General features: G+C 41.9%; 1 protein-coding gene across 4 annotated transcripts in view; it reads right to left on the bottom strand.

Annotated features, from left to right (window-relative positions):
• Nucleotides 1–26,901, bottom strand: part of CAPN15 (calpain 15) — a 131,725-nt gene that overhangs the window by 85,243 nt on the left and 19,581 nt on the right. The window contains exons 1-2 of one of the 4 annotated variants that reach the window (XM_060786223.2): nt 19,448–19,606; nt 9,255–9,575 (exon numbers count right to left, since the gene is read on the bottom strand). The exons of 2 other annotated variants lie outside the window; for them this stretch is intronic. In XM_060786223.2, the coding sequence (XP_060642206.2) occupies nt 9,255–9,433 (179 nt within the window). In that variant the 5' untranslated portion in view covers nt 9,434–9,575; nt 19,448–19,606. Of the gene's footprint in view, nt 1–9,254; nt 9,576–19,447; nt 19,607–26,901 lie in introns of those variants that run through there. One more of the 4 variants, XM_067461202.1, reaches the window with a different exon arrangement.

The raw sequence follows: 26,901 nt of genomic DNA, 5'->3' as shown, positions 1-26,901 counted from the left end.
GGGGACACAAGCATTTGGTTCCATTCAGTTCTTGTGGGTTTTTTCGGGCTATATGGCCATGTTCTAGAGGCATTTCTCCTGACGTTTCGCCTGCATCTATGGCAAGCATCCTCAGAGGTGAGGTCTGCTGGAACTGGGAAAAAAGGGGTTTATATATCTGTGGAATTACCAGGGTGAGACAAAGGGCTTTTGTAAGTTGGGCTAGGTGTGAATCTTGCAACTGACCACCTTGGTTCCATTTGGATTATGCTTTTCCTGCATGGCCAAAGAGGGTTGGGCTGGATGGCCTTTGGGGTCTCTTCCAACTCTAGGATTCTATTATTTTAATATGAGGTTCAACTGCAAACTTACGACTTTAAATAGAAAATTGTCTCAGAATGTATTCCTTACTACGTATGCCTCCACTTTCAGGCCATGTTTTGGATGAGCAGCACCAGCTAAGCCACGCAGTGTGCCAGCAGCAGGGGCAAGATGATGCCGCATCCATGCAAATGATGTAGCTGCAAGTATGCAAATTAGCCATTACTCCCTGGCTTACAATTAGTTTCTAGCACGGTCTCTGAGCTAACATAGAGATGACTTCCCAACAATGTGCCGGCACACGCGTTATCCTAGCGTAACATAAAAATGGAAGGCATATTCTACCTTTATCAAGCTTCACCTGGGGATCAAAACACAATGCTGGTCTAATGAATCCTTGGGAAAACAATGCATTTCCCCCACTTGCAGACTGACTCTTAGGCTGGCTTCTATGATAAGAGACTGACTGGAAAAGCCAAGTCTATCTGCAGCCTCAGGTGGCCTCTAGACTAGAGCAATAAGATCAGGCACGAGCTCTTTGGAAACAGCACTCAAAAGCTAAGTTAACAAATGCAAAGAGAGATGTAAAATCTTCCACAAAGATTCCCTGATTCTCTCATGTACAGGAACAGAAGAATTATTTATATACCTTGATCAAATGAAGTGAAATGATTGTATACACGTCACCAGCTCACATAGCTCAAAATGCAAAGTGAACGCATCCTTATGCACCACAGATTGGAACACTACCTTCTATCACCTTGTCCGATAAAGATCAGCATTCAGTGGAGCAAAAAGTTCAGGGAAACTCGTAAGTTTGTTAATTTTTGATAATTTTGCCGCTCTTAATCAGAGCCTTTATTGGCCTAAATATCCTAAAGATACCAGCTCCCACCTGATTCTGGAAGCTAGGCAGGACCAGCCCTGGTTCCAGTTCAGATGAAAGACTGCCAATGAATACCAGGTATTCTTAAATGGAATGGACCAGCAGAACCACTTCTGAGTATTCCATGCCCATGAAAACCTTATGAAATTCACCTGGAGCCACAGGAAACTTGGAAGCACATAGGACAATAAAAGCTTTTTGGAACCATGCTTCAGCTTCTGGATTACTTCTAAAACTGGGATGGGAAAATATAGTTCATATGATTCACACTAGATCAGAGGTTCTCAACCTCTGGGTCGTCACATGTTTTGGCCTTCAACATCCTAACAGCTGATAACTGGCTGGGATTTGTGGGCATTATAGGAAAAAACCCTGGGGACCCACAAGCTGAGAACCAATGCACTAGATCCTAAAAAAAAATCAAAGAAGGCAAATTATTAAAGGGATGCCATCAATTCCACTGAAAGTTCTGAATTTTTCCTCTCTCCACAGTTACTTGATCTCCAGCCTTTTGCTGGGAATACACAAATCATTCTTCTCCAACCTTCTCACACCTTTCCATATAAGATGGTCTTGGATAAGCACACCTTGGAAATTAATGTAATATATTATACATTATTATTATTTTCCATTCCTTGCTCTTTCTTGCACTTTCTTTTTACTCTGTCCTTTTTGATAGTCTCATGATGATCAGGCTGTTTCTCCTAGGCAGTTTGACTTGCCACCTTTCTTCAGTCAATCCTTAAAACTATTGTAAAGAGGAAGTTGGCATGATCATAACAGGCATCAAAAGATTATCTCAGGGCTTTGTCAGGAAATCTTTTTTGTGCACCCAATATGCAACAGGGAAAAAGAAACCATGGGGGGAAGCTCAAGAACAGCAAGTCATGTGCGTGTGTTACAGAATATCACCTGTGGCTTAGTATGTCTTCCAAGGGTAGAACTTTGGTGGTGGGTCCATAGGCAACTGTTGAGACCTATTCTGGATCCACATTGTCTTACTTTCACAGTGAGGACATACATTTCCAGATGGAAAGTGATCCCAACAAAGGTTGGCTTGATGTGCCTTCTTCCTCTTGGCACGTTCCCCTCCCCTTCGCCCTCCATTGGTGCCTCTTGAAAATCCATAGCACTGCTGGTCACACCTGGCCTCCAGTTTGACACTCAAGGGACAGGGCTTCCCAGTTCTCTCTCAGTGTTTGTTCCACATTGTTTAAGGTTAGCTTTAAGACCATCTTTTTATCTCTTTTGCTGTCCAGCGACATTCCATTTTCTGTTCTTGGGCTGAAAGTAAAGTAACTGCTTTCAGACAACATGGCATTTGGTCTAGCTAAGAGGTTGGCTTCAATGCTGATGGTCCTTGCTTCTTCCAGAATACTGACGTTTCTCTACCTGTCTTCTTTCCAGAATTTGCAGGATTCTTCAAAGGGAACACTGATGGAATTGTTCCAGAAGTTGAGAGTGACATTTGTAGATGATCTATGTTTCACAGTGCACATGGAGCCCTGAGTATATAGAATACCTGAAGCAAAGGTAGAAGCAAAACCTCACAGAAAAGAATGTCTACCAATGCCCCCCAGTTTCTGATAGGACTGACAGAATATCATATTAGTGACAGAGAGATCTCTGCTGAAATTTCTGCTTACTAGGCAACTTGCGTTCCTCGGTGTAACTAAAAGGATGCCAATTTTTAAATTAAATTTTTAGCCTGCCCTTCTTTCAAAAGCTTCAGAATGACTACATAACCATTTCCGCGCAATCACTCCATAAGACAGAATGAGAGAGAGAAAGAAAGGGAAGAAAGGGAATTCCTAAGATAGCACACTGAGTTTCATATATGAGTGAGAATTTGAATCTGGCTTTCCATGCTTCCAGTTAGATATTCAAACCAACCCATTGGCACTATTTTGTGAGGATACCGTACATCCGCAACCCTGGGCTTGTTCAAGCTGCAAATATAATGGATACACATATGAACGCACAAGGCAGTTCTGAAAAATGTAACTCAGAAGGCATTAAATCTCCCTGTCATCGCTGGCCTTGCCTCAGGCATAGATGGATGTAAAATTCATGTCACAGGAGTAGCCAATTTTAGGTAATGCACGAATGTTCCATCTCTCTATCTCTGCACAGCAACGAGCATCTAACCCATTCTCTTCCATTAGAAAATTGTATTATCTGCATTAATATGCATTAATCACTATGCTGTTAGCTAGTTTGTGGCCCCATATTGTAAAATGGTGAGATATAAATAAAATAAAACAAATTGCTGCTCCCATGAAAGACAAACAACTAATAATGTGTATTCCAAGCTCTTCTGTCTTACAATGTACCACCTCAACATCAGTGTCATTAATTGCACAAAACTAGGTATGTGGAATTGCTAAATAAAGATCTTAATAGAGTCCAAGATGGTTATGAGCACAAAGAACTAATCTTCTAGATTTCTGCCACATGCACCTTGCTTTTTGGCTCTCATGGCATATACTTTATGACTTTCCCATATCAGTCTTTGCTATTCTAAGGTTTGTCCCTGGAGAATTTGTCCCCTCTTCACCTTTTTGTACTTTCTGCTACAGCAGGTTGTAAAAGATTGTACAAAAAACAAAATGTGATATGGAGAACGCAACAAACAGAGAACTAAAAGAGGGTTATCTGCAACTCAGAAAAATTTTGAGAAACGACTTGGTTACATCAACATCATCATCATCATCACTGAAGTAGATCTTAGAAAGCTATTTCTTGATTTAAGGCGTTGGCCTGCTTGCTGATATCAGAACAGAGGATGGACCGGAGATGTCCTTGATTTGGTCCTTTTATGGCTGGCTGCTATTTCCCAATGGTGGTGCAATACTGGCTAAACAGTATAAACAGTATAATTTTTCCAGTAGTGGGTGCAGACATCCTGTGGTAATGTGGCATGTCTCATTAAGAGCCACATCCATTGTTTTAATGTGGTGAGATGTATTCCACTCTGGGCATGCGTATTTAGCAACAGAGTAGCAAAGCGCAAGGGCAGATGTCTTCGCTGTGTCTGGTTGTGATCTCCAGGTTGTGCCAGTCAGTTTTCATATAGTTATTTCTAGCATCCACTTTTTGCTTGATATGGAGGAACACCTCAGCATGCGAGAGTCCAAATGTGGCAGGCTGAAACCAGGAACCTCAATCAATGGCTAAGATCAGATGAGAAACTCCCTCCTGGGCATACAGAAGATGGGCCGACTTGGAAGGCACTGAAGAGGCTGCACCCTGGCACCATGAAATGCAGAACCAACCTTAAGAAACGGGGCTACAAAGTGGGGTCTACAACATGCGAGTATGGAGAAGAACAAACCACAGACCACCTACTACAATGCAACCTGAGCCCTGCCACATGCACAATGGAGGACCATCTTACAGCGATATCAGAGGTGCTCCAAGTGGCCAGCTTCTGGTCAAAGGAAATCTAGTATAATGCCAGTGTTTTAACTTTGTGGTTTTTATACATTATAACTGTATTCTTAATTCGCTTCTGATAGGATAAATATTCTTGAAACACTTGAAAACCAAGCTGAAAAAGATCTGTGGGGATTAAACCGTGGGATTTAGTTTGCCTGAAGAACGTCCCCATGGAGGATGCAAACAACAAATTCTTCAGAGTTTGAAGCAACAGGCGAGAAGAAGAGCGGGAGGCACAGATATCAAAGCACACATCAGAAAGCCAATGTTTCCTAAGCCAAGGCGGATGGGAGACAGAAGCAAGCTGCTCTTCTGAAATAGGCAGCAGCCTCCACACAGGCTGAAAGGAAGGCACGCTCATTCAGAACATGGAAAAGCTATAAAAAGACAGCATGAATGAAAGGCTCCCACATTCTTAGCACACAACATGGCAGCTTCCACTAGCCACAGCTACCCACCCATCTTTCTCCTAGCTAGCGCACCGCTAAATGCTGTGGCACACCTCTCGATCTGCTACATAAAGGGCTAAATGCAGGACAGGAGGCCCTCAATTGAGATGGCACATTCTAATTGCGGGGCGAAGCAGGGGGAGGACCAGGCATCCGTGTGAACCAGCTGTTTTCAATTGAGAGCTTCGCCAAAGTTCAACATCTAAATAAAAAGCAGGAAATTGCTCTGGCGGCTTATTTTTAGGAGTAAATTATCTGCAAATCTGCCTTGCCTGGGTCACTTTCCACCTTGCCAAAACACCTCGGGTGGAGCATAGAATTGAATCATGGACTCCTGGAACACAACTAACTGTTCATTCAATTGAAGCCTTTTCGTTTGCAAAAGCACTCCGTCGTTAACAGGCAGCAGCATTGCCAGCACAAGACATTCTTTGTCAAGACTGGAAGGCCCCTCCAGAATTATCTTTATAAAGACTTACACGCCAGTTGCTCCTGGGATCATAAATAACTCATCCCCGTTCAGTGAGAAAGGGGTCTTTTCCTTCCTTCCCAAATATCCTGGTGCAATTCAACTTGTACCGTTTCCTAGCAAACAGATTTGGCACATACATAAGAAATATATGTTTCCAGTTGTTCCTCATGACATGACATGGCTACAAAGAGTTATGACATAGAGTTGGAAGGGGTCTCACGGGCCATCATGTGCAACCAAACCCATTGCTCAATGCAGAATCTCCAGCTAAAGCTTGTCTGAACAACCACACCCAGAATTCTCAGCCAATCATTCCATGATTCTGGGAATTAGAATCAAGGAATGGGTTGTCAACCAGGTAATCACTGAACATTACGGCCCTAAACCCAAATTGCTGTCAATGACTGCTTTTTATTGGAGAGTATTCTATACAATCTGTAGATCTGTCTCCATGCAAATAAACTGAGTTAAGGAGGCAATGTTACTGATTCAATATTCCTCTTTCACCATGTATATGGGATAGGATTTTATTTGTTTTGTGTATTTCATTGCATTTCCTTATTTATACCCTGCCTTTTCCCCAAAGTTGGGACTTAAAACAACTTACAAAATGAAAACAGACCTCATCAAACACACATGTAGATAAATATATATAAAACCTATTCTTCAAATGCAATTGAAGTGTTTTATACAATTGAATTCAATTTAAAACATTTCCATTATGAAACAAAAAAGAAAAGAAAAAGAGAGTACAACACATGAAGACAAACTCATCTCAAATCTGCAGGTGCCTGTTGAGTATTTTTTAAGTTCACCTGTTGATGCTTTGTTGCATGCTGCATCCACCGGAAAGTAGCAGCCAATAATGAAAGGACCAAGGCAGTGACATCTCCTGCCCATCCTTTGTTCAGATATCAGACAGCATGCCAATGCCTTATATCAAGAAATACCTTTCTAAGATCTACAGAGATACTTGCAGGAACATCTCAGCAAGTGAGAGTTCAAAAGCGGCAGGACAAAACCCAGAACCTCAATCCATGGCTGATACCAGATGGGAAACTCCCTTCTGGGAGCACAGAAGACTGGGTGACTTGGAAGGTGCTGAATAGACTATGCTCTGGCACCACGAGATGCAGAGCCAACCTTAAGAAATGGGGCTAAAAAGTGGAGTCCACACCATGCGAGTGTGGAGAAGACCAAACCACAGACCACCTATTACAATGCAGTCTGAGCCCCACCACATGCACAATCGAGGACCTTCTTATAACAACACCAGAGGCAGTTCAAGTGGCCAGCTACTGATCAAAAGACATTTAGTATAATGCCAAGTTTTAACTTTGTCTGTGTTTTTAAATTCATTACAACTGTACCCTCAATTGGCTTTTGACACAATAAATAAATAAACCTATTGATGCAATGATAACTAGCTGGGAGCCAATGTAGCTTTTTGAAAAAAATAAGAATTATAAATAACAGTCATTTAATACTGATGGTATATCCTTCTTTGCAATATAAACACGGAAACCTCCACCTCATTGAGCAAACTTCTTTGCCTTCTGTTTTGGCCACAGCCTGCAGAAAAAGTATTAAATGCATGGTTCCCCTAATCAATCCATATAGTAGTTTATAAGCAGTGGGAAGTATTTTGTTAATAGTACAGCAAGCAGAGGTACTGAAACGTAACCAAAGCAGCATTTATAAGAGGTGGACAAATTCAAAGTCATGAATCGTACTTAGGACCTAATAGGATACTACATGACGCACTGAAAAATTCAAGAATTTTTGATAAAGTGGAAGGAAAAAGAGAAAGACATTACAGATGGATTCAAGGAAGTTTGAAAAAGACTGTTGAAATAAACACAGCAGGGCTTTTGACACTGGAGCCCATGAATGTCTCTCAATCATACAGTCAAAGTGAGCTTGACTGCAAACAACAACAACAAGGCTGGCTGCTAGTCTCTGAGGCGATCAACACATGTCAAAGGATTCTTGGCACCTACACGAGACTCTAGGGACTGTGCACTCACAACCACGGCAGGGTAGGTTTGTGTTTGCATATACTCCACACAGCTGGAGGTGTCATGAGTTCCTGACAATCTTTCACTGTTGATACTATCATCACTTTTACAGCAATTGGCTGCAAGGATGCCATACATTATGAAATGGGCACTAACAAGCAAATACGGGGTGATATGTATAGAGGTGCTGTCAATCTGGCTGGAAGGGGATTGCAAAAGCATTGCATGTTGGGCCCGGCTAAAAATCTGAAACACATTCTGAAATGATGCAGCACTTTAAAACGTAATCTGTGTGCATGTGTCTTCTAGTCATCTCCTGACTTAGGATAACCCCCAAGAATTCTGTTAGATTTTCATAGGCAAGGAATACTGAGAGACAATTTTGTGAGCTCCTTCCTCTGAAATAGAGCCTATAGCACCTGGTGTTGATCAGCAATCTCCCATGCTGTCAGGATTTGGAAATTACCTGCCATTTAATACACCTCTAGCCTAACCACTTGTAAAAGTGTTAAGCCACTGTAATAAGGGAAACTGAGGGCTTGGCTTTAGCACTGGGCTTTAGCATTAGGGACGGGCTTTAGCACAGCTGGCAAATCACCAGCAATGATAAGATCTACCAACTGAAAGGTTGCCAGTTAGAAGCCCTGGTCAGCATGAGCTGCCAACTGTCAGCCCAGCTTATTGTTGACCTAAGCTGTTCTTAGAGAAATTAGGTACTGCTAAAACAAGTGGGGGGGGGGGGATTTTATGACACCATAAAGAAAAAAGATCAGAAAATGCCCGGCGACCAAAAGGAAGGAGGAAGTCCTGATGGTTCTTCATCATAGAGGATGGAGCAACAGCACCCCCCTGTGGCTGGATTCGAGCACAACTTTCCAAGGCGACAAAAAAGCTGGATGTTGACACAACACACTCCTTTCTGTTCTGTCTGTCTCTGTATTGTCTACCCAAAACGGCATTGAATGTTTGCCGTGTAAGTGTACTGTGTTTGCCATGTAAGTGTACCCTGAGTCCCCTTGGGGAGATAGGGTAGAATATAAATAAAGTGTTGTTGTTGTTGTTGTTATTACTGTGGGGCACATTTTGGTGTACTGCTCTTTTTACTGAAATCTTCGAAAACATTTTATAAATCCCATTTTAGAAAGTTTACCAGAGAGATCTGTAAGGTTTTATGTTGATTATCTTTTGGCTGACTACCACCAAAATTACTGCCAAAGTTGCCAGCTTTTGTGCAGCAGCTTGTGTGTTTTGTTGTTCAAGGAGAAGAGTATTACAACTGTGTTTTTGGATACCTGATTCCTAAACTGGAATGAATAAAGTCACTTCTGCAAGAACAGAAATTGTAATACTGCATAGAACCCCTGAAACATGCAAGTCCCAACTTTGGCTGACTTTGCTTTGATCCCAAGATGTGGTGCCTTCAGAGCATTTCCAAGATTTTAAAAATTTAATGCTGACTCCCAAAGGGGAATCTTGGTCCTTAGGCCTTGGAAATACTGGTTAAGTCTGAATTAGTATGTCAAGCAGCCAATTTTAATATTGCACATATGAGTCTATCAGACCAGACACAGAAAGTGTGAATGGATACAACGATCTGCGTTTTAAAGAGCCAACGTGGCTAAGATAAAGTGAGTGGAGTTTTCAAACAGAGCTGGGGACTTGGGACCACGTTCCTTCGGCCGCTTGCTTACCTTCGTGCCCGGGGCATCACGTGCTGCGGGTGCTGCCGTGTGATAAGGGCACTTTCCCAAACAGGGCCACTGTGGCTGCTCCTATACCAACTGGCAGCCAGGTGCCCTGGGTAGTTTGGGCCAGTGAAACCGTGGTCCGACTCCGTCTCGGCCGCCAGCGACGAGGCCGAGCTGCCCATGGCTCCCCCCAACCCTGTCCAGGCCAAGAGTTATCCCAGGCTAGGTCCACACCGGCGGTATGAGCAGACTGCCCAAAAGGGTGAGGAGCGGCAGCATGGAGTGGCGTGAAAGGTCCCAAGACTGGAGGAAAGGAGGCCAGTGCTGGTTGAAACAGAAGGAAACAAAAACACAGAACAAGAGGAAGGGGAGAGGAGAGAAAGAGAAAAAGGAAGAAAGAAATAAGGAACGATGCTTCAAAACCATGAAATGACATTTCTAAGATTTTGCTCAAACAGAGATGGTATGAAGGACATACACGTCGTGCAAAGCAAGCCAACCATAGTTTCCCATTTAAATATGTGGAAGGAGGCCTAGAATATGGAAGAAGTTCCCACTGGCTGCACTCTATAAAACAAACAGCCCCAAATTCCGAGGGACATCTTATCTGCCTTTGCTCCTTGTGAAGCTTACTACATGGACCTTTTCAAACTATGGAATATTGTGGCAACCCTGGGATATCTTTTTTAAAAACCCTATCTGGTTCAGAAAGAAGATCAAGTAAAGCTGAAATTCTCTTCAATGCCTTTTCAACTAGACTGCTTAACTTTCTTATGTCCACCTGACTGAAAGATATAGTTGCTTGGAAGAAATGGCTACACTCACACAATTCTCACCAGGCCTGCACACGGGCTATGCAAAGTGGATGCACTTCGTGGAGGACACCCCAGAATCCTCAGAAAAATTGAGAAGATTCCCCAGTATACTGGGATTGCTCAGCAAGGAAGAACAGGGAAGCATTGCCTTCACAAGAAGAGGAACTTCCATTGGCAACCGAGCTTTCACTCATGTTGCGTACACCTCTTGGAACTGTTTTCCTATCATCCAGTGTGTTCGCATTGTACTAAGAAGAGCACTGCTGATTAAAAAGCCCTTTCCCCCTCTTTATCCCATGCTTTCCCTTAGAGAGTCCCTCTATCCCACGATAAACATTTTATAGCATCAGCCCAGGCTCCTCGACCGGCTGTCTATTCTGACCACACAGCAGTGCTATGTGGCTCCTCTTTGCCTAGATGATAAAGGAAACATTGAGGATTAGACAGATATGTAAGGACAGATACTCGTCCTCTTTTTAAGCAGAAGAGGAAGCCTTTATTATGTTGAGCAGGGCTGGAAAAGACAAGATTAAGTGAACAATTAGCAAAGGAAAACCAAAGGCATGGGAGAAGGATTACTAGGCTTCAGCTTATTTAACTATAACCAGGACTTAGAAATAAGACAGAAAGGCATGAACTATAGGGAGAGGGGAAAATTGAAACATCTATGCCATGTAGTACAGAGCATGATAACAAAAAATAATCACATAGTGGGCCTGGTCCATGCAACAAGAGAAGCTACACTAACCACAGACACTGACCTGAAGTTTTGTTCCTCAACAAAACAGAGAACAAACCAGCTGTTTGTTTCTCTTGTCATGTTGGTTGAGGATGGGAGCACAGGCCAAGTTGTCACGTTGACACCTCAACATTAAACAAATCGTGGGACCAAACTCAAAAAGTATTGTTAGATGCCCTCATGACAATCAGAGATGAGTGGTGATCATAGACTGGCATAATATTGTTACATTGCAAGCCAGATTCCTGTGGAACCATGTATCTATGGATTTGACTATACACAGCAGCATGGAAATATTTTTTAAAACCTCAAAGGTAAACCTTGGTTTGATAGAGGCACTACTTTATCATGCCATTGTATAGATAATGGGACTTCCAAATACATGCCAGTGGATATGAAGGGGCCATGGCATTTGGATGAGGAAGTATTTCCCTGCATTCCATTAGCAAAAGAAGAAGATTTATTTACTGGTGGCGGAAAGGAATTGTTTCATATTTAGAAATTGAAAGAAGCCTGAAGAAGGTCTCAGGTTTCCCTGGGACCCAAATTTCAAAAGGAGGCAAAGTCCTGACTATCCCAATTTGACCACTTGCAGCCTTAGAGCGTCCCACTAAGTTGAATGGGATGACTCCAAAACCAGGCATGTAGCCGGGGGGAGGGGGGGCTTGGGGGGCTTCAGCCCCACCCCCGAAATTCTCATGGTGGTCCGCGAGAAGGCCTTACTGGTACATTATTTAAACTGTTATGTTTATTCATATCATGATCTTATCACCATGCTCAATATATCCCATATGCATGGGGGTATTGGGGTAACGATACAAAAGGTTTGCTAGGGTAGACCCTCTTTCACTCAAACTCAGCCCCCCCCCCCCAAACAAAATCCTGGCTACAGGCCTGTCCAAAGCGGACTCAAAGGTCTGATATTTAAGGGAAGGTAAAGTGAAGCACACACTTTACCTCAAGTGTATACAAACAATTTATTGCTTCAGAAATCAAATTGTCTGTCCCATGTACAACCCAATGACCAGCATTGAAGGGATTGAAACTTGCCTTTCAAAAGTGGCCCTATGAACAGTATTAACACAACCTTGTTTTCACCGGTCTACTTGCTCTGCATGCACAGAGAAGGGCTCAATTACGAAAGACTGCAATTCTACACACGGAATTCAATTCTTCTTATTCTTAACAAATATTGCTATTGATTAGATACACAAAAAGATTATGCTGTAATTGCTAGCAGCTACTGAATTATGCTATGTCCAGCTAGGTTCATCAGGTGCTCTGTCATGGCTGACTTCTCTGGTTGAAGTAGTATGCAGTGCCTTTCATGTTCCTTGATTTGTGTTTGGGTGCTGCATTTGGTGGTCCCTATGTAGACTTGACCACAGCTGCATGGTCATAGTGGTTCACTGCCACCTGGTCATGGCTTCGTCCCGTGGAATCGGGAATATCTTTGGGAATGCACTAGATAGAGCTCTCTAATTCTGAGAACCTCACCAAAGTGCAAACCCAAGCCACACTACTTGGTTATAATTGTGACATAGTTGCAGACAGCTTCAGTCCAAGTCATCTGATTTGCAAAAATGTTGTCTCTTTTTGCTCAGACAACCACTTGCTGTACAATGGTGCCTGCTTTATATTGTTGATAGGTCCAGGTTTATATTCACCAAGATGTGTGTTTGCAAAAATTGCAAAACATTCACCAAATATTAACTTACTGTGTCTAAGGCATTAATATTTTCAACAACAATGTTAAAATCCACCCTTTTAGCAGTTCAACGCCAACGATATTACTTTCAAGTAGCAATTAATCATTCCTGTTACTTTAATTCATAATGGCCCATGTTCAGTCATTTAATGTCTCAACAAATTAGCAAACCAACTTCGTTAAAATCTCTCCCCCACCAACAGTTTAATATTACATTGATTTTAACAAGCCATTTGCAAGCTCTGAAGCTTTTTTAGGGTTGTTTTTTTTTTTACAAGGAAGTAATTAGGAAGCCCAGCTTTCACCAAGAAAACCAAGGCGAGGAAAGTCTTTTGAGCCTACTGTTGCTCTGCCATATAAAAATACCCATACTGACTCAAGTCTATTGCACTATTGAATCTTAAAATCCAAGGTGAACCTCAATTATCAAAACTCTGAAACCAGAAAAGTATTTGCTGCGAAATGTCATGTGAAACAGCAAAAAATGTACTCTTTTTGGCCAAAAAAGGTGTGCATTACATTGGCTACCTAATTAGAACTCCTTCATTAACAAAAGTGTTAGAATACCAAAGATTCCAGTGATGGAAAGGAAAACCTTGGGGTGCATGAATGTAGAATGAATGTACTTTAACTGCCTTGGTTCAATGCTATGGAATCATGGGGGATGCAGTTTGACAAGGCATTGAGCCTTCCATGCCAAAGAATGCTGATGCCTCACCAAACTACAAATCGCAGAATTGCACACAGCATAAAATGAGAGATGGTGTTGCTCAAAGAGACTCCAGGTGCAACTCCTGAAGCAGCTTCAACACTAAGATGACTGTATCATGCGGATCTCATGCGCACCCTAATTTTGGAGAGATCATTAAGCCAAAAACGGTTCCTACAATGCTCCTGCCGAAATGAGGAAGACAAAGCCTCTCACTCTTCTTGCTAAATGGAAAGGGAAAGAAAAACAGCTGTCCTTATTGACGCCCTGCCCATTGAGCAAAGTGAGGTGCCTGCTGCGTGCCAGGCCAGCAGCTCTGCCAGGGCAAAATGTGTTCCTGCCGGGCAACCCTCCTGTAGAGAGGAAACCTGGATCCATTGCTGAACATGCAAGGGTTGCTTTACAAGGAGGGGGACATGAAGCTTGCCAGCAGGGCTCAGAAAAGCTTTACCTAGGGGGAAAGAAAGCTGGGTGCAAGAGCATCTATAAATAGATGCAGGATAACCCAAGCTAAGCTGCAAGTCTCAAATACCCTCAGTAACGCAGGGCTCTTTTCCAGGCCACGTGTCCCAGGAAATCTGCTCTGCATGGACAAAAAGCATCCCCGGGGCTACAAAACGCATTGCCTAGGAGTTTCCCAAATGAACAGAGCTCTCCAAGTCAGGAAAAGTGTTGCAAGATCCCTAATTATTGAGTTAAAAAAATAGGCAGAAAAGAAGACACATTCAATCTTAAAATGAAATGAGAAGGAAGTGGCACAAGGAGACAGCCAAATAAGGCTCTAGCCAAGGATGAGATGCTTACAGGTTGCATTCAAAGATGCTCCTAAAACAGCTGAGAAATGCTTCATCGCATACCTTTAAATCAGGCATGGGCAAACTTCAGCCCTTCCTCCAGGTGGTTTGAACTTCAACTCCCAAAATTCCTAACAGCCTCAGGCGCCTTCCTTTCCCCCCTCAGCTGCTTAATCAGAAAAGGAAAGAGAAAAGGAAGAGGACTGAGGCTGTTAGGAATTGTGGGAGTTATGGTCCAAAACACCCAGTGGGCCAAAGTTTGCCCATGCCTGATTTAAATGTATACATATAATCTAGCTGCTAAAGGACTTGCTTGGAAGAGGCCCACTCCTGCTCCGGACTAAGGAAACAATCAATATTCTGTTCCTGGTTTGAAAGAGTTATTTCCTGTTTAATTGTGCGGTCCTGACTTTAAAAGTAGTTGTTCTACTCCAAAAACTTCATTTTTGTAGCTGCCACAAACGAAGTTGAATTCATTGAGACTCGTTGATGAGATACTCTTTGAAAAACTAGAGCACACTGTGCTATAGCAGGATGTCCCTCCTGCAAAGACCAAGTTTTTGCGGTTTCATAAACTTTTTCTACATTTTTATGATAGAACCAATTAGGAATTAATATTTATAACCCAATGAACTGATCATCTGAGGTGGACTTTGAACTCAGGGCTTCATCCTACAAATCCAACAATGTGGCAATGGCATCACACTGTCTCCTTCTAATAATAATAATAATAATAATAATAATAATAATAATAATAATAAAGCAAGCTATTTAACCTCATGAGACTGAAAGCCAAAACCAAGGTCACATAAACATCTGTTACAGAATTTCAATATGCTGATAATAACGTAGTCTGTGTGCATTCAGAGGAAGACCTACAAGACACTCTAAATACCTTTGCAGAAGCATACGAGAAGCCGGGCCTCTCACTGAACATCAAGGAAACCAAAGTGCTCTTCCAGCAATGACCAGCCAATCCTTCTGTAATGCCAGAAGTACAGTTTAATGGTGTAATATTAGAAAATGTTGACCATTTCCACTACTTTGGCAGCCACTTCTCCACAAAAGTCAACAGTGACACTAAAATACAACACCGCTTGAGCATTTTTCCAAATGAAGCAGGGAGTGTTTGAGGATTGGGGCATCCGTAGGAATACCAAGGTGATTGTTTATTAAGCCATTCTCCTCCCAACCCTGTTATACACCTGAGAAACATGGACTATCTAAAGAAGTCACACGCAACCCCTGGAACGATTCCATCAGCGTTGCCTCCAAAAAATCCTACAAATCTCTTGGGAAGACAGGCGAACAAATGTCAGTGTGCTGGAAGAAGAAGCGAAGACCACCAGCATTGAAGCGATGCTCCTACGCCATGAACTCTGCTGCACTGGCCACAAGCCCTATCACCATTCCCCAAAGCAGTTACTCCCAATTCAAAAATGGAAAACAGAACGTTGGTGGAAAGGAAAAGAGATTTAAAGATGGGCTTGAAGCCAACCTTTAAAACTGTGGCATAGACACTGAGAACTGGGAAGCCCTGGCCCTCCAGCATCTAACTGGAGATCAGCTGTGACCAACAGTGCTGCGGAATTTGAAGAGGCACAAATGGAAGGCAAAAGGGAGAAACATGCCAAGAGGAAGAAGGTGTGTCAAGCCAACCCTGACCAGGACCAACTTCTACCTGGAAACCGTTGCCCTCACTGTGGGAGAATACGCGAATCAAGAATAGGGCTCCACAGTTACCTACGGATCCATCATATTCGGTCAAGGAGGGATCGTCTAAGTAAGTAAGTAAGTAGTTATTATTATTATTAATAATAATGTGTTTATTTATATCCTGCCCTATCTCCCCAAGGGGACTCAGGGCAGTTATCAACAAATATCGGCAAAAATTCAATGCTGTAAAAACTAGACCAGGACAAATAACCCAACCCACCCAGACCTGAAACATAACTACATCTACACCAGAAATAATAACACATTATCAAAAATTAAACAATAACAGAACAAATATACAATTTCACAACTTACATTGGGAAGAAACAGAGCAAGAATCTAAACAAAACAAAACAAGTTTTAAAATACTAAAATTTTTGCAGCCGGCAGTCAGAGTGAGTGGGACGGAAATGAGGATTAAGTCAGCAATGACATATCCTCAAGGCCATTTCACACATGACAATGGAGGAAACACAGGGTCGCTGGCAATTCACTTGACCAGAAGCCTCTGCTCATTTAATCTCCCTGACAAGTAGACTAATGTGACATGTGTTTCGTCACATTGGCACTCTACATTTTACAGACATTTGTATAGGTAATTGTAATTCTTCTGGGAACTTCAAAACTGCTATAGGATCCAGAATTGGGGAAGACTTTTATTTTGTTGCTCCTACTGTTTCAGTATTCTAAAAAAGACAGTAGCATTGACATTTCCTTCTGTTGATTTAACGGGTTGCTACACCTCACTGTATTGCAAGGTTTGTCACACATACAGTTTAAGGGCATGAACTGCTATTTTCAGGGTTTTAAAAAAAATCACTGCAGAATGTGAATACACAGTTGAAACTCAGGATAAACCAAGGTCAGTGAGAAGCAATCTCCAAAAAAGACCAAATACAGATTGTTCCTTAATAATTCTTCCCCATATATGTTCTACTCAATAACCTAAGCCATGGTTAAAGCTGAAGCCTGTGTTAAACATAATGTTAATTAGGAATGATTCTAAACCAAGACCAGATCTACACTGCCATATAATACAGTTTGGAACTACATTATATAGTCAAGGGGAGACTCATATAATGCAGTTTAACTGCACAGAACTGTGCTATATGGCTCTACATATGGCCATTCCTAACTACATTATATGGCAGTGTAGATCCAGCCCAAGAATTTTAGGGGAAACGTCCCATGAGAAGCAAACACTCATTACTTTCAACAGGTTTGTTATAACTTTTTAATATGATGAGGGCAAGGAGAAATGGAAGCACGTGGTCCCACTACTCAGGCCATCAACGACAGTTAAGAAAAAGCCACATTGCTCCTGCATCAATATTCTTTCAGCTCCTGTTCCAGATTTTTAAAATCAATCCCATCTTAGGCACAATGCATATAACAACGAACAAGGTCTTTGCTATAGAAGAAATAACACTATGTAACACAATTTACAAGGCCATTTCTTAACTTTGCTACCGTGCACAATTCAAAGTGCTGGCTTTAGCCTATAAAGCCCTAAATGGTTCCGGCCCAGCTTACCTGTCTGAACATATCTTTCCCTATGAACCATCTAGGAATTTAAGGTCTGGGGAGGCCCTGCTCTCGATTCTTCCTTCCTCGAAGCACGTCTGGTGGGGATGAGAGGCAGGGCCTTCTCAGTGGTGGCCACTCGGCTGTGGAACTCCCTCCCTAGGGATATTAGATCGGCCCCCTCCCTCCTGACCTTCCAAAAAAGGAAAAAACTGGCTCTTTGAACAAGCCTTTGGAAATGCAGTGCAATAGACAAACATGGAATTATGTAAGTTGAAACATGGAATGGCTCAAACCAGCATTTCTCAACCTGGGGGCTGAGAAATTTCTCAACCTGGGGGCTGAGAAATTTCTCAACCCTGGGGGGTCACAGGGGGGTATCAGAGGGTCACCAAAGACCATCAGAAAACACAATATTTTCTGTTGGTCATGGGGGTTCTGTGTGGGAAGTATAGCCCAATTCTATCATTAGTGGGGTTCTGAATGCTCTTTGACTGTAGGTGAACAATAAGTCCCAGCAACTACAACTCCCAAATGTCAAGGTTTATTTTCCCCAAACTCCACCAATGTTCACATTTGGGCATATTAAGTATTTGTGCCAACTTTGGTCCAGAGGTGTCATTTTTGAGTCCACAATGCTCTCTGGATGTTGGTGAACTACAACTCCAAAACTCAAGGTCAATGTCCACCAAACCCTTCCAGTATGTTCTGTTGGTCATGGGAGTTCTGTGTGCCAAGTTTGGTGGAGTTCAGAATGCTCTTGATTGTAAGTTAACTATAAATCCCAGCAACTACAGCTCCCAAATGACAAAATCAATCCCTCCCCAACCCCACCAGTATTCAAATTTGGGCGTATTGAGTACGTGTGCTAAATTTCGTCCAGTGAATGAAAATACATCCTGCATATCACATATTTACATTACAATTCATAACAGTAGCAACATTATAGTTATGAAGTAGCAATGAAAATAATTTTATGCTTGGGGGTCACCACAATATGAGGAACTGCATTAAGGGGTCGCAGCATTAGGAAGGTTGAGAACCACTGGCCTAGACAATGCTACTGGAAAAAGAGATTAACAGGAAGACATTGGTTATTATATGGTTTTAATGGCTTTTGTATTGATTTTATAATGTTGTTTTTAAATTTGTATATTGTGGATTGTTATGGCATTGAATGGCTGCCAATTTGTAAGTCGCCTTAAGTCACCTTCAGGCTTGAGAAAGGCGGGATAGAAATATCATAAATAAATAAATAAATAAATAAATGTTTGTATCATAAAAACATGGGGAAAGTTAATTAAACCATAAAAATTTTGTTTCTGTGGAAGGGGCATCCTGCACCTTTTGCCCTAGTTTTACAATTAATACTTCATAATCGAGTCTCAACCAATTCAACCTGGCTTGTGGAAGTCAGAAAAACAATGAAGCTTCTGGAGTAGAACAACTACCTTCAAAGTAAGGCTGCATAATTAAACATTCAACTCAGGAACAGATTTTTTTTTCAAAATGTGTAACCTAGTATAAATATTGTTTGCTCCCATCTTTTACACATTGTGAGGTTCATATCCATTCTTGAGAACCAAGTTCAGGACTGTGCTCACCCCAATGATGTTTTAATCACAATCCACTCTATGGCAACAGGAGAGCCGACAGGTAAAACTTTATTGGCTCTAAGTAATTACCTGCCTGCCTCACTGCAGTTCCTATGCTGATTTACGGTTTGCACGTGGCTGCGAAAATGAACAGAACCAAAACAACACATAGAGCATTATTCAAAGGCTTGGGTTCAGTGGTTTGTGAAAATTGTGGAGAACAGAAGGGAGGCCGCGCAAAGAGGTGGCATGTCAAAATAAGACCTGCCTGATGTTTCACAAACAATATTGCAAATTGCAGAAAACACATGCATGGGGAGAGTGGGGCCAAGAGAAGGAGGAGCCCTCCCCATAGAGAAATAAATCACTGTAGGAATAACAACATGGGGAAAAGATGAATGGGGAGATTTAATGAATCTAAACATATAATTAAGCACCTATTTTGGCCTTCTTTTGTAGTTTTCATGCGTAATTACTACATTTCAAGTGTTATAGTTAATTATGCCTGGAAGAGTATTTCTAGAAAAAAATAAACCGATCTGTTATGAAGCAATTGCGACAACATTTCTCTCCCCTCCATCGCAAGCAGCACTTACAGAAAGATACGAGAAAGAAGGCCAGCCGGTCCCATGAAGGGGGCTCTTCGGACTTCCCAAAAGAGGCACGCTTCCTTCCGGGTGGAATCCCCCTCCTCCGACAGACCAGCACTAAGTGCGAAGAAGAGCAGGAAGGAAACCAACGGCGGTACCGAGCTTATCCTTTCCTTTCCCAGTGCCACATCCGATTAAGGGCACCTGGGAGATCAACAGAGAGCGCAGAGCCTGCCGATCTGGGAGCTACTGAGACGAGACATTCCCCCAACGTAGGGAGGAGAGGGGTTTGCCTCTAACAAGGCCTGACATGGGGGTCGGGCCCAAGCAGCCCCAACCCAGCCCCATAAGCCAATCAGCCAGTTTTGCCCAGTTTATCCGGAGTAGGAGCTTGCCCAAGCCGAGAACACAAACAAGATCAGGCTTTGGAAGGGGGGAGAGCTTGTCTGCCCCTCATCCCAGTCAAATCCGTTCTTGTCGCCTGGTACCCATCTTCCGTCCCGAAAAAGCAAGACATTAAGAGGGCTAAGCCGGGGAGTGCGTGCGTTTCAGGACCAGGGCCAATTCCCAGAACATGTGCCTGGGCCCATGTGCTGAGCGGCTTTCCTTCACACACTCAGCCACCGCTGTTGGTTGCCATAGAACAGGCACAAGACAACTTCAGCCCTCCCTCCAGGTGTTTTGGACTTCAACACCCACAATTCCTAACAGCTGATAAGGTCGTTAGAAATGGTGGAAGTTGGGAGTCCAGAACACCTGGAGGGCTGAAGTTTGCCTATGTTAGGAATTGTGGGAGTTGAAGTCCAAAACACCTGGAAGGAGGGCCGAAGTTGGCCCATGCCTGACATAGACAAATATCAGAATTCTGAACTGAACTACAGGAGAATTAATGTGAAATACACACAATACACACAATTCACTGGTTCTCTATTGCTTCTTCCTTCTACCAGAGTGGGATGACACATCAAGGGCCATCCAGTCTAACTCCATTCGACCATACAGGAACACACAACAGAGTTATCTTCTAAACAAACAAGAAAGTTCATTTAACCAGGCATCCTCAAAGTACAACCCTCCAGCTGTTTGGGCTTTCAACTCCAGAATTCCTGACAATTGAACAAGCTCTTTAGGGCTTCTGGGAGTTGGAGGCCCAAACAGTTGGAGGGCCGCAGTTTGAGGATGCCTGATTTAAATGATCTGAGTAAGAGCTACTGTTTTATTACTCTGTGTCCCAAATTACCATATCTGCTCAAATCTAATGTTCATCTTTTTTTTTGGTTAAATTGCCTTGCCTCGCCAAAAGTGGGGTGTGCGTAAGATTTGTGCAATACAGTCATCTCAGTGCTGAGTTGAAGCAAAAGGGGAAGCTGCTTCCCAAACTCTTCTCTGAGGGACGTCATCTCTCACTGAATGACTGGAACTCAATGCTGTGCAATGCTGGGATTTGTAGTTTAGTGAGGCATCAGCCTTCTTTGGCAGAGGACACTCAAGACCTTGCAAAACAACGTGATTTCATAACATTGAACCAGGGCAGTTAAAGTGGATTTATTCTGCAACAGAGATACACTCCAAGATTTTCTTTTCAATTGCTAAAAGATTTGATGTCCTAACACTTCTTTTTTTGAAGAAAGAATCCTAAGCAGGCAGCAACTATAATGCACACCATTTGGGTAAAAAAAAAAAGAATGTACTTTTTGCCGCTGCGCATTACCTTCACCAGCAAATACTTTTTTGGTTTCAGGGTTTTGCAAATTGATGTGCGCATTAGATTCAGTGGCGCATTAGACTCGAAGTAATACGGTATGTCTCAACATTACCAGGAAAGGCCCATGGTTGAGTTGCAGAAAGCTCCAGCCCTAAACTCTGCCATCTGCAGACAGAACGCATCTTGGACCAGTTTCCTGTCCTGACCATAGCTTCCCAAACCTTGTGTTAAACTTGGTGCAGTCACCATGCTGGTTGGGGTGTCGTAAAAGCCTCCTCCTTCCAAAGAAACCACCTTTTCCAAGCTCTGATTGAATAACACAGGTAAGCAGGTGATGTGGAAGTACTCTACCAGACAGTCTGGTATACTTTTGCTAGTTACTGAAAGAATGGCTAACCAAGACTAGTGGTTCTCAACTTTGAGAATGGGATGTCATTGATCCCTTTGAAAACCTGATGAAAGCAGTCCCAGATAAATATGCATATATACACACAATATTTTGCATATCATTTGTTTGATTGCACCAAATGTTTCTTTCCTTCTCACGTGACAGTCTGAACCAAGAAACCCCCAATCAAGTTCGTTCTCAAAAATATGTGCATTTTTTAACCTTAACATTCACTGTAATAGACAAAGTTCTTATTTACCAAAGGAAATGGAAAACAAAATATGTTTTTCCCTCAGTGTACAAACCCCTCTATGGATATCTTCAGGCTTCATGAATCCCAGGATAAGAACCTCTTGCTTACATGGCCAAATAGTCCTACATTCTCAAGCCAAAGGATTTCCAGCAACTTAGCTTCAAGGTTGGGCAGAGCTGTAGAACATTCTACAGACAGGTTCAATGAATCACAGTTGGAAGAGACCACATGAGCCATGTAGTCCAACCTCCTGCCATACACATACATGTGAATATGCAAAACCAACCCATGCAAAGAGTCAATGCAGTTAGTCACATTTTAAGATAAGGGAATGGTTTATATTTGCTTGGGATGCTTATACCTTGTTTTGTGACCCTGAAAGGCTGGCTCTCAAAGTAACTTAGAAAAAATCTGCACAAAACAGCAACACTAATCTGCAGCACCAGGGACAGAAACTGAATGGCACTAGAATGATTATGATTATCTTGGAGAAAACAGCTCATTGGGACTCACTGTTACATGATACCAACATGATACACCACACAAGAGAACCATAAAGAAATGCAGAGAGCTACTGCAATAATAATAATGAAACAAAATTATAAGAATTTTTTGACAATTGCGTGAGAAATGAAACTGAAATGGAGATCTTTGCTTGAAAATTGTAGCTACACTGCCAATTGCTAACAGCCTTTCTAGAGTCTCTGAGAGCCTGAACACTACAATTTAAACCTGCCAGAGGAAATCCTCAAGATTCCTGGCTTTGCATTAACACCAGTCATACTTCGCAAACATTCAGGTAGAGTGGAGGTCATCTTCAGTACAAGAGAACTACGAAACAGAAGTATTTCATATTCACAATGCGATTGATGCCAAGGTCAGTTAACAATGGTCTAGAAAACTGAACACTTTCAAGTACAATGCAGGAAGACAAAAGGCACATGAAACTTAGAAACAAGGTTTTTTGCTTTGGTTCTCTATATGTATTGAAAGTAATTCCTGCAATGGCAGGGGCTGGAGTAGATGAGCCTTGGGTAACTTGACACTTCTATGATGCCACAACAATATTCAAGGGATATATACTCCACTCCCAGTATCATGTCTACTCTGGGATGGATGAATGACACTTTGACTCCTAAGACAACTTTCAACTTTCAATCACTTCACAGAAGCCACTGTTGTATCCAACACAACACAAGTATGGAATGTACAGTGTTCCCTTGCTACTTCGCAGTTCACTTTTTGCGGACTCGCTGTTTCGCAGGTTTTTGCCTCCCAGTTTATGAATGGTTGTCGTTGCCCAGAGTGGTGTTCTAATCACGGCTCCTGGCAATGATGGAGTGTGTTTCACCCTCCCCCTCAGGAGAGAGGCAGCCAATCAAGAGAGATTGCAAAGCAAAGCAGAGATAGCTAGCAAAAAAAAGAGAGGTGTGCAGTGCCTTTAAATTTCTCCTCGCTTCTGCCTCACCCTCGGAACCCTATATACATATATAGCATCCCTACTTTCACGGATTTTCACTTTTCACGAGTGGTCCTGTAACGTAACATCCGCGATAAGTGAGGGAACACTGTAATGCTTTGGAGAACAATAAGATGATGTCAATATCTGAAGAATCCAAATAATCCTCTGAGCAACGCTGTCTAGATGCAATGGTGGTTAAAAACTACTCCCTTTGTTGCCAACATCATCAGCATAATAAAAGCAATGGCCAGAGCATATAATATAACCTCTCTCCCTTCTCAAATGAACCAACATCATCTGCAAGGCTTAAGGCCAAGAACATGAAAAGAACATGTATTAGCCCTTTTGTTATGTACTATACTGGAGGCTGCTTTTTTGAAAACATTTTTGAAAATTATCTTAATGATACCAGCTTTCCGCAGGGCATGTCAGACATACCTGTTTCGACAGGCTTTTAATGTTTGATATTGCTGTTTTTAAATTGTTTTAAATTGTTTTTAAATTTTGTTAGATTTTAGCCATTCTTGTAAGCCGCTCCGAGCCCCAGGGGAGTGGCGGCATATAAATTCAAATAATAAATAAAATAAATAAATAAACAGTTTAGAGAGATGATTGGTCAAATTTTGGCCTGTATCAATAGTAGTCTAGTGCCTAGATCCAGGGAATTCATGCTACCCCTCTATTCTGCCTTAGTCAAACTGCACCTGGAATCACACTGTGTCCAATTCTGGGCACCGCAATTGAAGAGAGATATTGACTCTAAGCTGGAATGTGTTCAGAGGAGGGCAACTCAAATGATTAAGGGTCTGGAGAACAAGCCCTATGAGGAGCAGCTTAAATTGCTGGACATGTTTAGCCTGCACAAGATAAGGCTGAGAAGAGACATGATGAGGGCCATGTATTAAAAGGTGAGGGGAAGTCATAGGGAGGAGGGAGCAGGTTTGTTTTCTGCTGCCCTGAAGACTAGGACACGGAACAATGGTTTCAAACTAGAGAACGGAAAGGAGATTCCACCTGAACATAAGGAAGAACTTCCTGACTGTGAGTGCTGTTCAGGAGTGGAACTCTCTGCCTTGGAATGTGGTAGAGTCTCTTTCTTTGGAGGCTTTGAAACAGAGAATGGATGGCCATCTGTTGGGGGTGCTTTGAATGTGATTTTCCTGTTTCCTGGCAGAATAGGGTTGGACTGGATGGCCCACGAGGTCTCTTCCAACTCTAGGATTCTATGATTTCAAATGATACAGAATCAAACCAATGCCACAACACCATAAAAAAAAAGATACGGTCACCAATTTCCCCCCCCCCCCAACATTTATATTAAAACGATGAAACAGGCTAGCAATTAAAAAGTAGACAGATATTTTTCAAGTATTGTTTTCTGAGAAATGAGCTGGACTGATAGAATGGACAAAGCAGTCGAAAAGCAAGTGTGGTTTTGGACCAAACTCACAGAATACCCCTTCCTCAGATGGAGAGTAAGTAAAGAAATATTGGTTTTGCAAGCTCAGATTCTGCCACATTCAGTATTAGAAAGATTTTCCCTAAAAGATGGAACATGGAGACCACATTCCTTAGATCTCAGCAGCTGTGTGGGAAGACATTTCTGGCATAAAGCATTTTGAATATCACAGAGTTCCAGGCAACTTCCAAAATAGCAAATCGGAGTTGCATGAATTCCATGCTTATCATAACTACATTAAAAAAAGGTTCCTGAAAAACTGAATGCCGAGATTCCCTAAAACAAACATCTTGGGCATTAGATGAAATCACAGTTCTTCCCCCCACCCCTCCAAACATCTGAAAAAGTTGCAGTACAAGAAAGAATGAAATCCTGATTAGGATCCACGGAAATGCAGTGGATGGAGTTGTGTGGCTTATGTTTTTTAAAGCAACATCTAAGGTACAAGCTCATTTTTGCTCCTGATTTAGAAGCAGGGATTTCGTTTTAGCTAAGCATCACTTACTTTACCAACTTAGGCGATCCCTTGTTGACTGAGTATGATGGCCTTCCAAGTTCTTGGAAGATGCCTGTGTGGGGTTTTTTTTATGTGTGGCAGTCAGTGCACAGCCAACCAAACATCAACAGTTGAACAAACTAGCAATGACTGCACAGGATTGAGCACATAATTCCAAAAACAAAAAATGCAAATTCTGTAGAAACATGCATTGCAGTGATTAACATTACTGCAATAAGGTGCGACAGATCTTTTTGTATTTTCCAGTTTATCAACAAACTGCATCTCAATGGGTTATTTTAGGAAAGCACTAATAGAAAGGGGAGCAATCTATGGCTTATTAGTAACACAGTAACCATTTAAGCAGTTCTGTTTCACCCTGACACACACATAAGGGAAAGAAAAACGAAAACCAGCTATGAGCACACAATACAAAAGCATTTTCCACATCAAAACAAACCAGGTGTTTTGGGCAACAACTCTCATAATCCCTCAGCTATAAGACAAATATGGATATTGTAAACCTGGACATCTGAACAGCAGCCACTTGAAGAAAATGCAATATAACTTCTGCAAACACTGAGCAACTGAGTGATTGCATCTTGCTGAGACTTTGGAACTGTCCCCTATGACACGTTTTTAATTGTTTCTCCTGACTGACAGAGAAAATATCAAAAAATCAGTTTCTTAAACTGTTGAAACTAGACATAAAATATGACTGAATGCTTTAATTTATTCAGTGAGATATCCTATTAAATGAACACCACAATGTGACAGGAATTATGCCAGGAGTCTTGTTAAAATATGTCCTTTTGCAGAACACTGTAACTTCCCTCTGCATACTTAACAGATCGTTCCTCTCTCCCCGTATGTACGACTGCAGTTTACAAGATCCTCCTTTGATCATTTGAGAGAGAAATGTTGGAGGAATTCGGCTGGCAGCACCAACACTGAGCGATAGTTCGGCGAAAGATTCAAAATGCAACCTGTGATCAAGGGAACAATTATGAATGGGAAACTATGATCCAAAGCAAACCTACAAACCAGTTTGTGGGATGTTATGTGTTTTGTGTGATATCTAAATTGACCAACCAAAGAGGCCTGCAGGCTATAAAAAGGCTGGCAACGTTAGACAAGTTTGCTGAAGACACAATTTCCCTGTTTGTTTGTTTGAATGTTTGAAGTGTTTGGCTTCTGAAGTTTGGCTTCTAAACTACAATAACTATAAAGCAAGAGGTAGAATATCTGGAAGCTTTGAAGCCACAGCAGACAAAATATTCAGAAAAGAAAAACATACTTTTTTGAAGGGTGAATTAAAGATATATAACATTTTTAGGGTTAGCTTCTTCTAACATGATAGCAACAGGTTTTGGGACAGTCTGAAGCTGTCACACAAAAGCCAGGGACAGGTTTTGGGACCGTCTGAAGCTGTCACACAAAAGCCATATGTTTTGCTTGCAGAAAATAATAGCAATGTTATGACCCTCTTATTTGGGATGTCTAAAGGATACCTAATGCTTTTATTAGGTATTTTTAATTTGTATTTGTATATTTAGATGTCTTATGGAGAATTTGTCCTATTATATTTTATGCTTAGTCATATATTGTTAATTTATGATTTGGTTTATGTATGTAAAGCACTGAATTTTGCCATGATTTTTGTAAGCTGCTTTGAGTCCCCCCCAGGGGTGAGAAAA

The sequence above is a fragment of the Anolis sagrei genome, chromosome X, assembly GCF_037176765.1.
Source record: "Anolis sagrei isolate rAnoSag1 chromosome X, rAnoSag1.mat, whole genome shotgun sequence".
Taxonomy (NCBI): Eukaryota; Metazoa; Chordata; class Lepidosauria; order Squamata; family Dactyloidae; genus Anolis; species Anolis sagrei.
The sequence above is the reverse complement of the archived record's forward strand: the minus strand, read 5'-3'. Positions and strand labels throughout refer to the sequence as shown.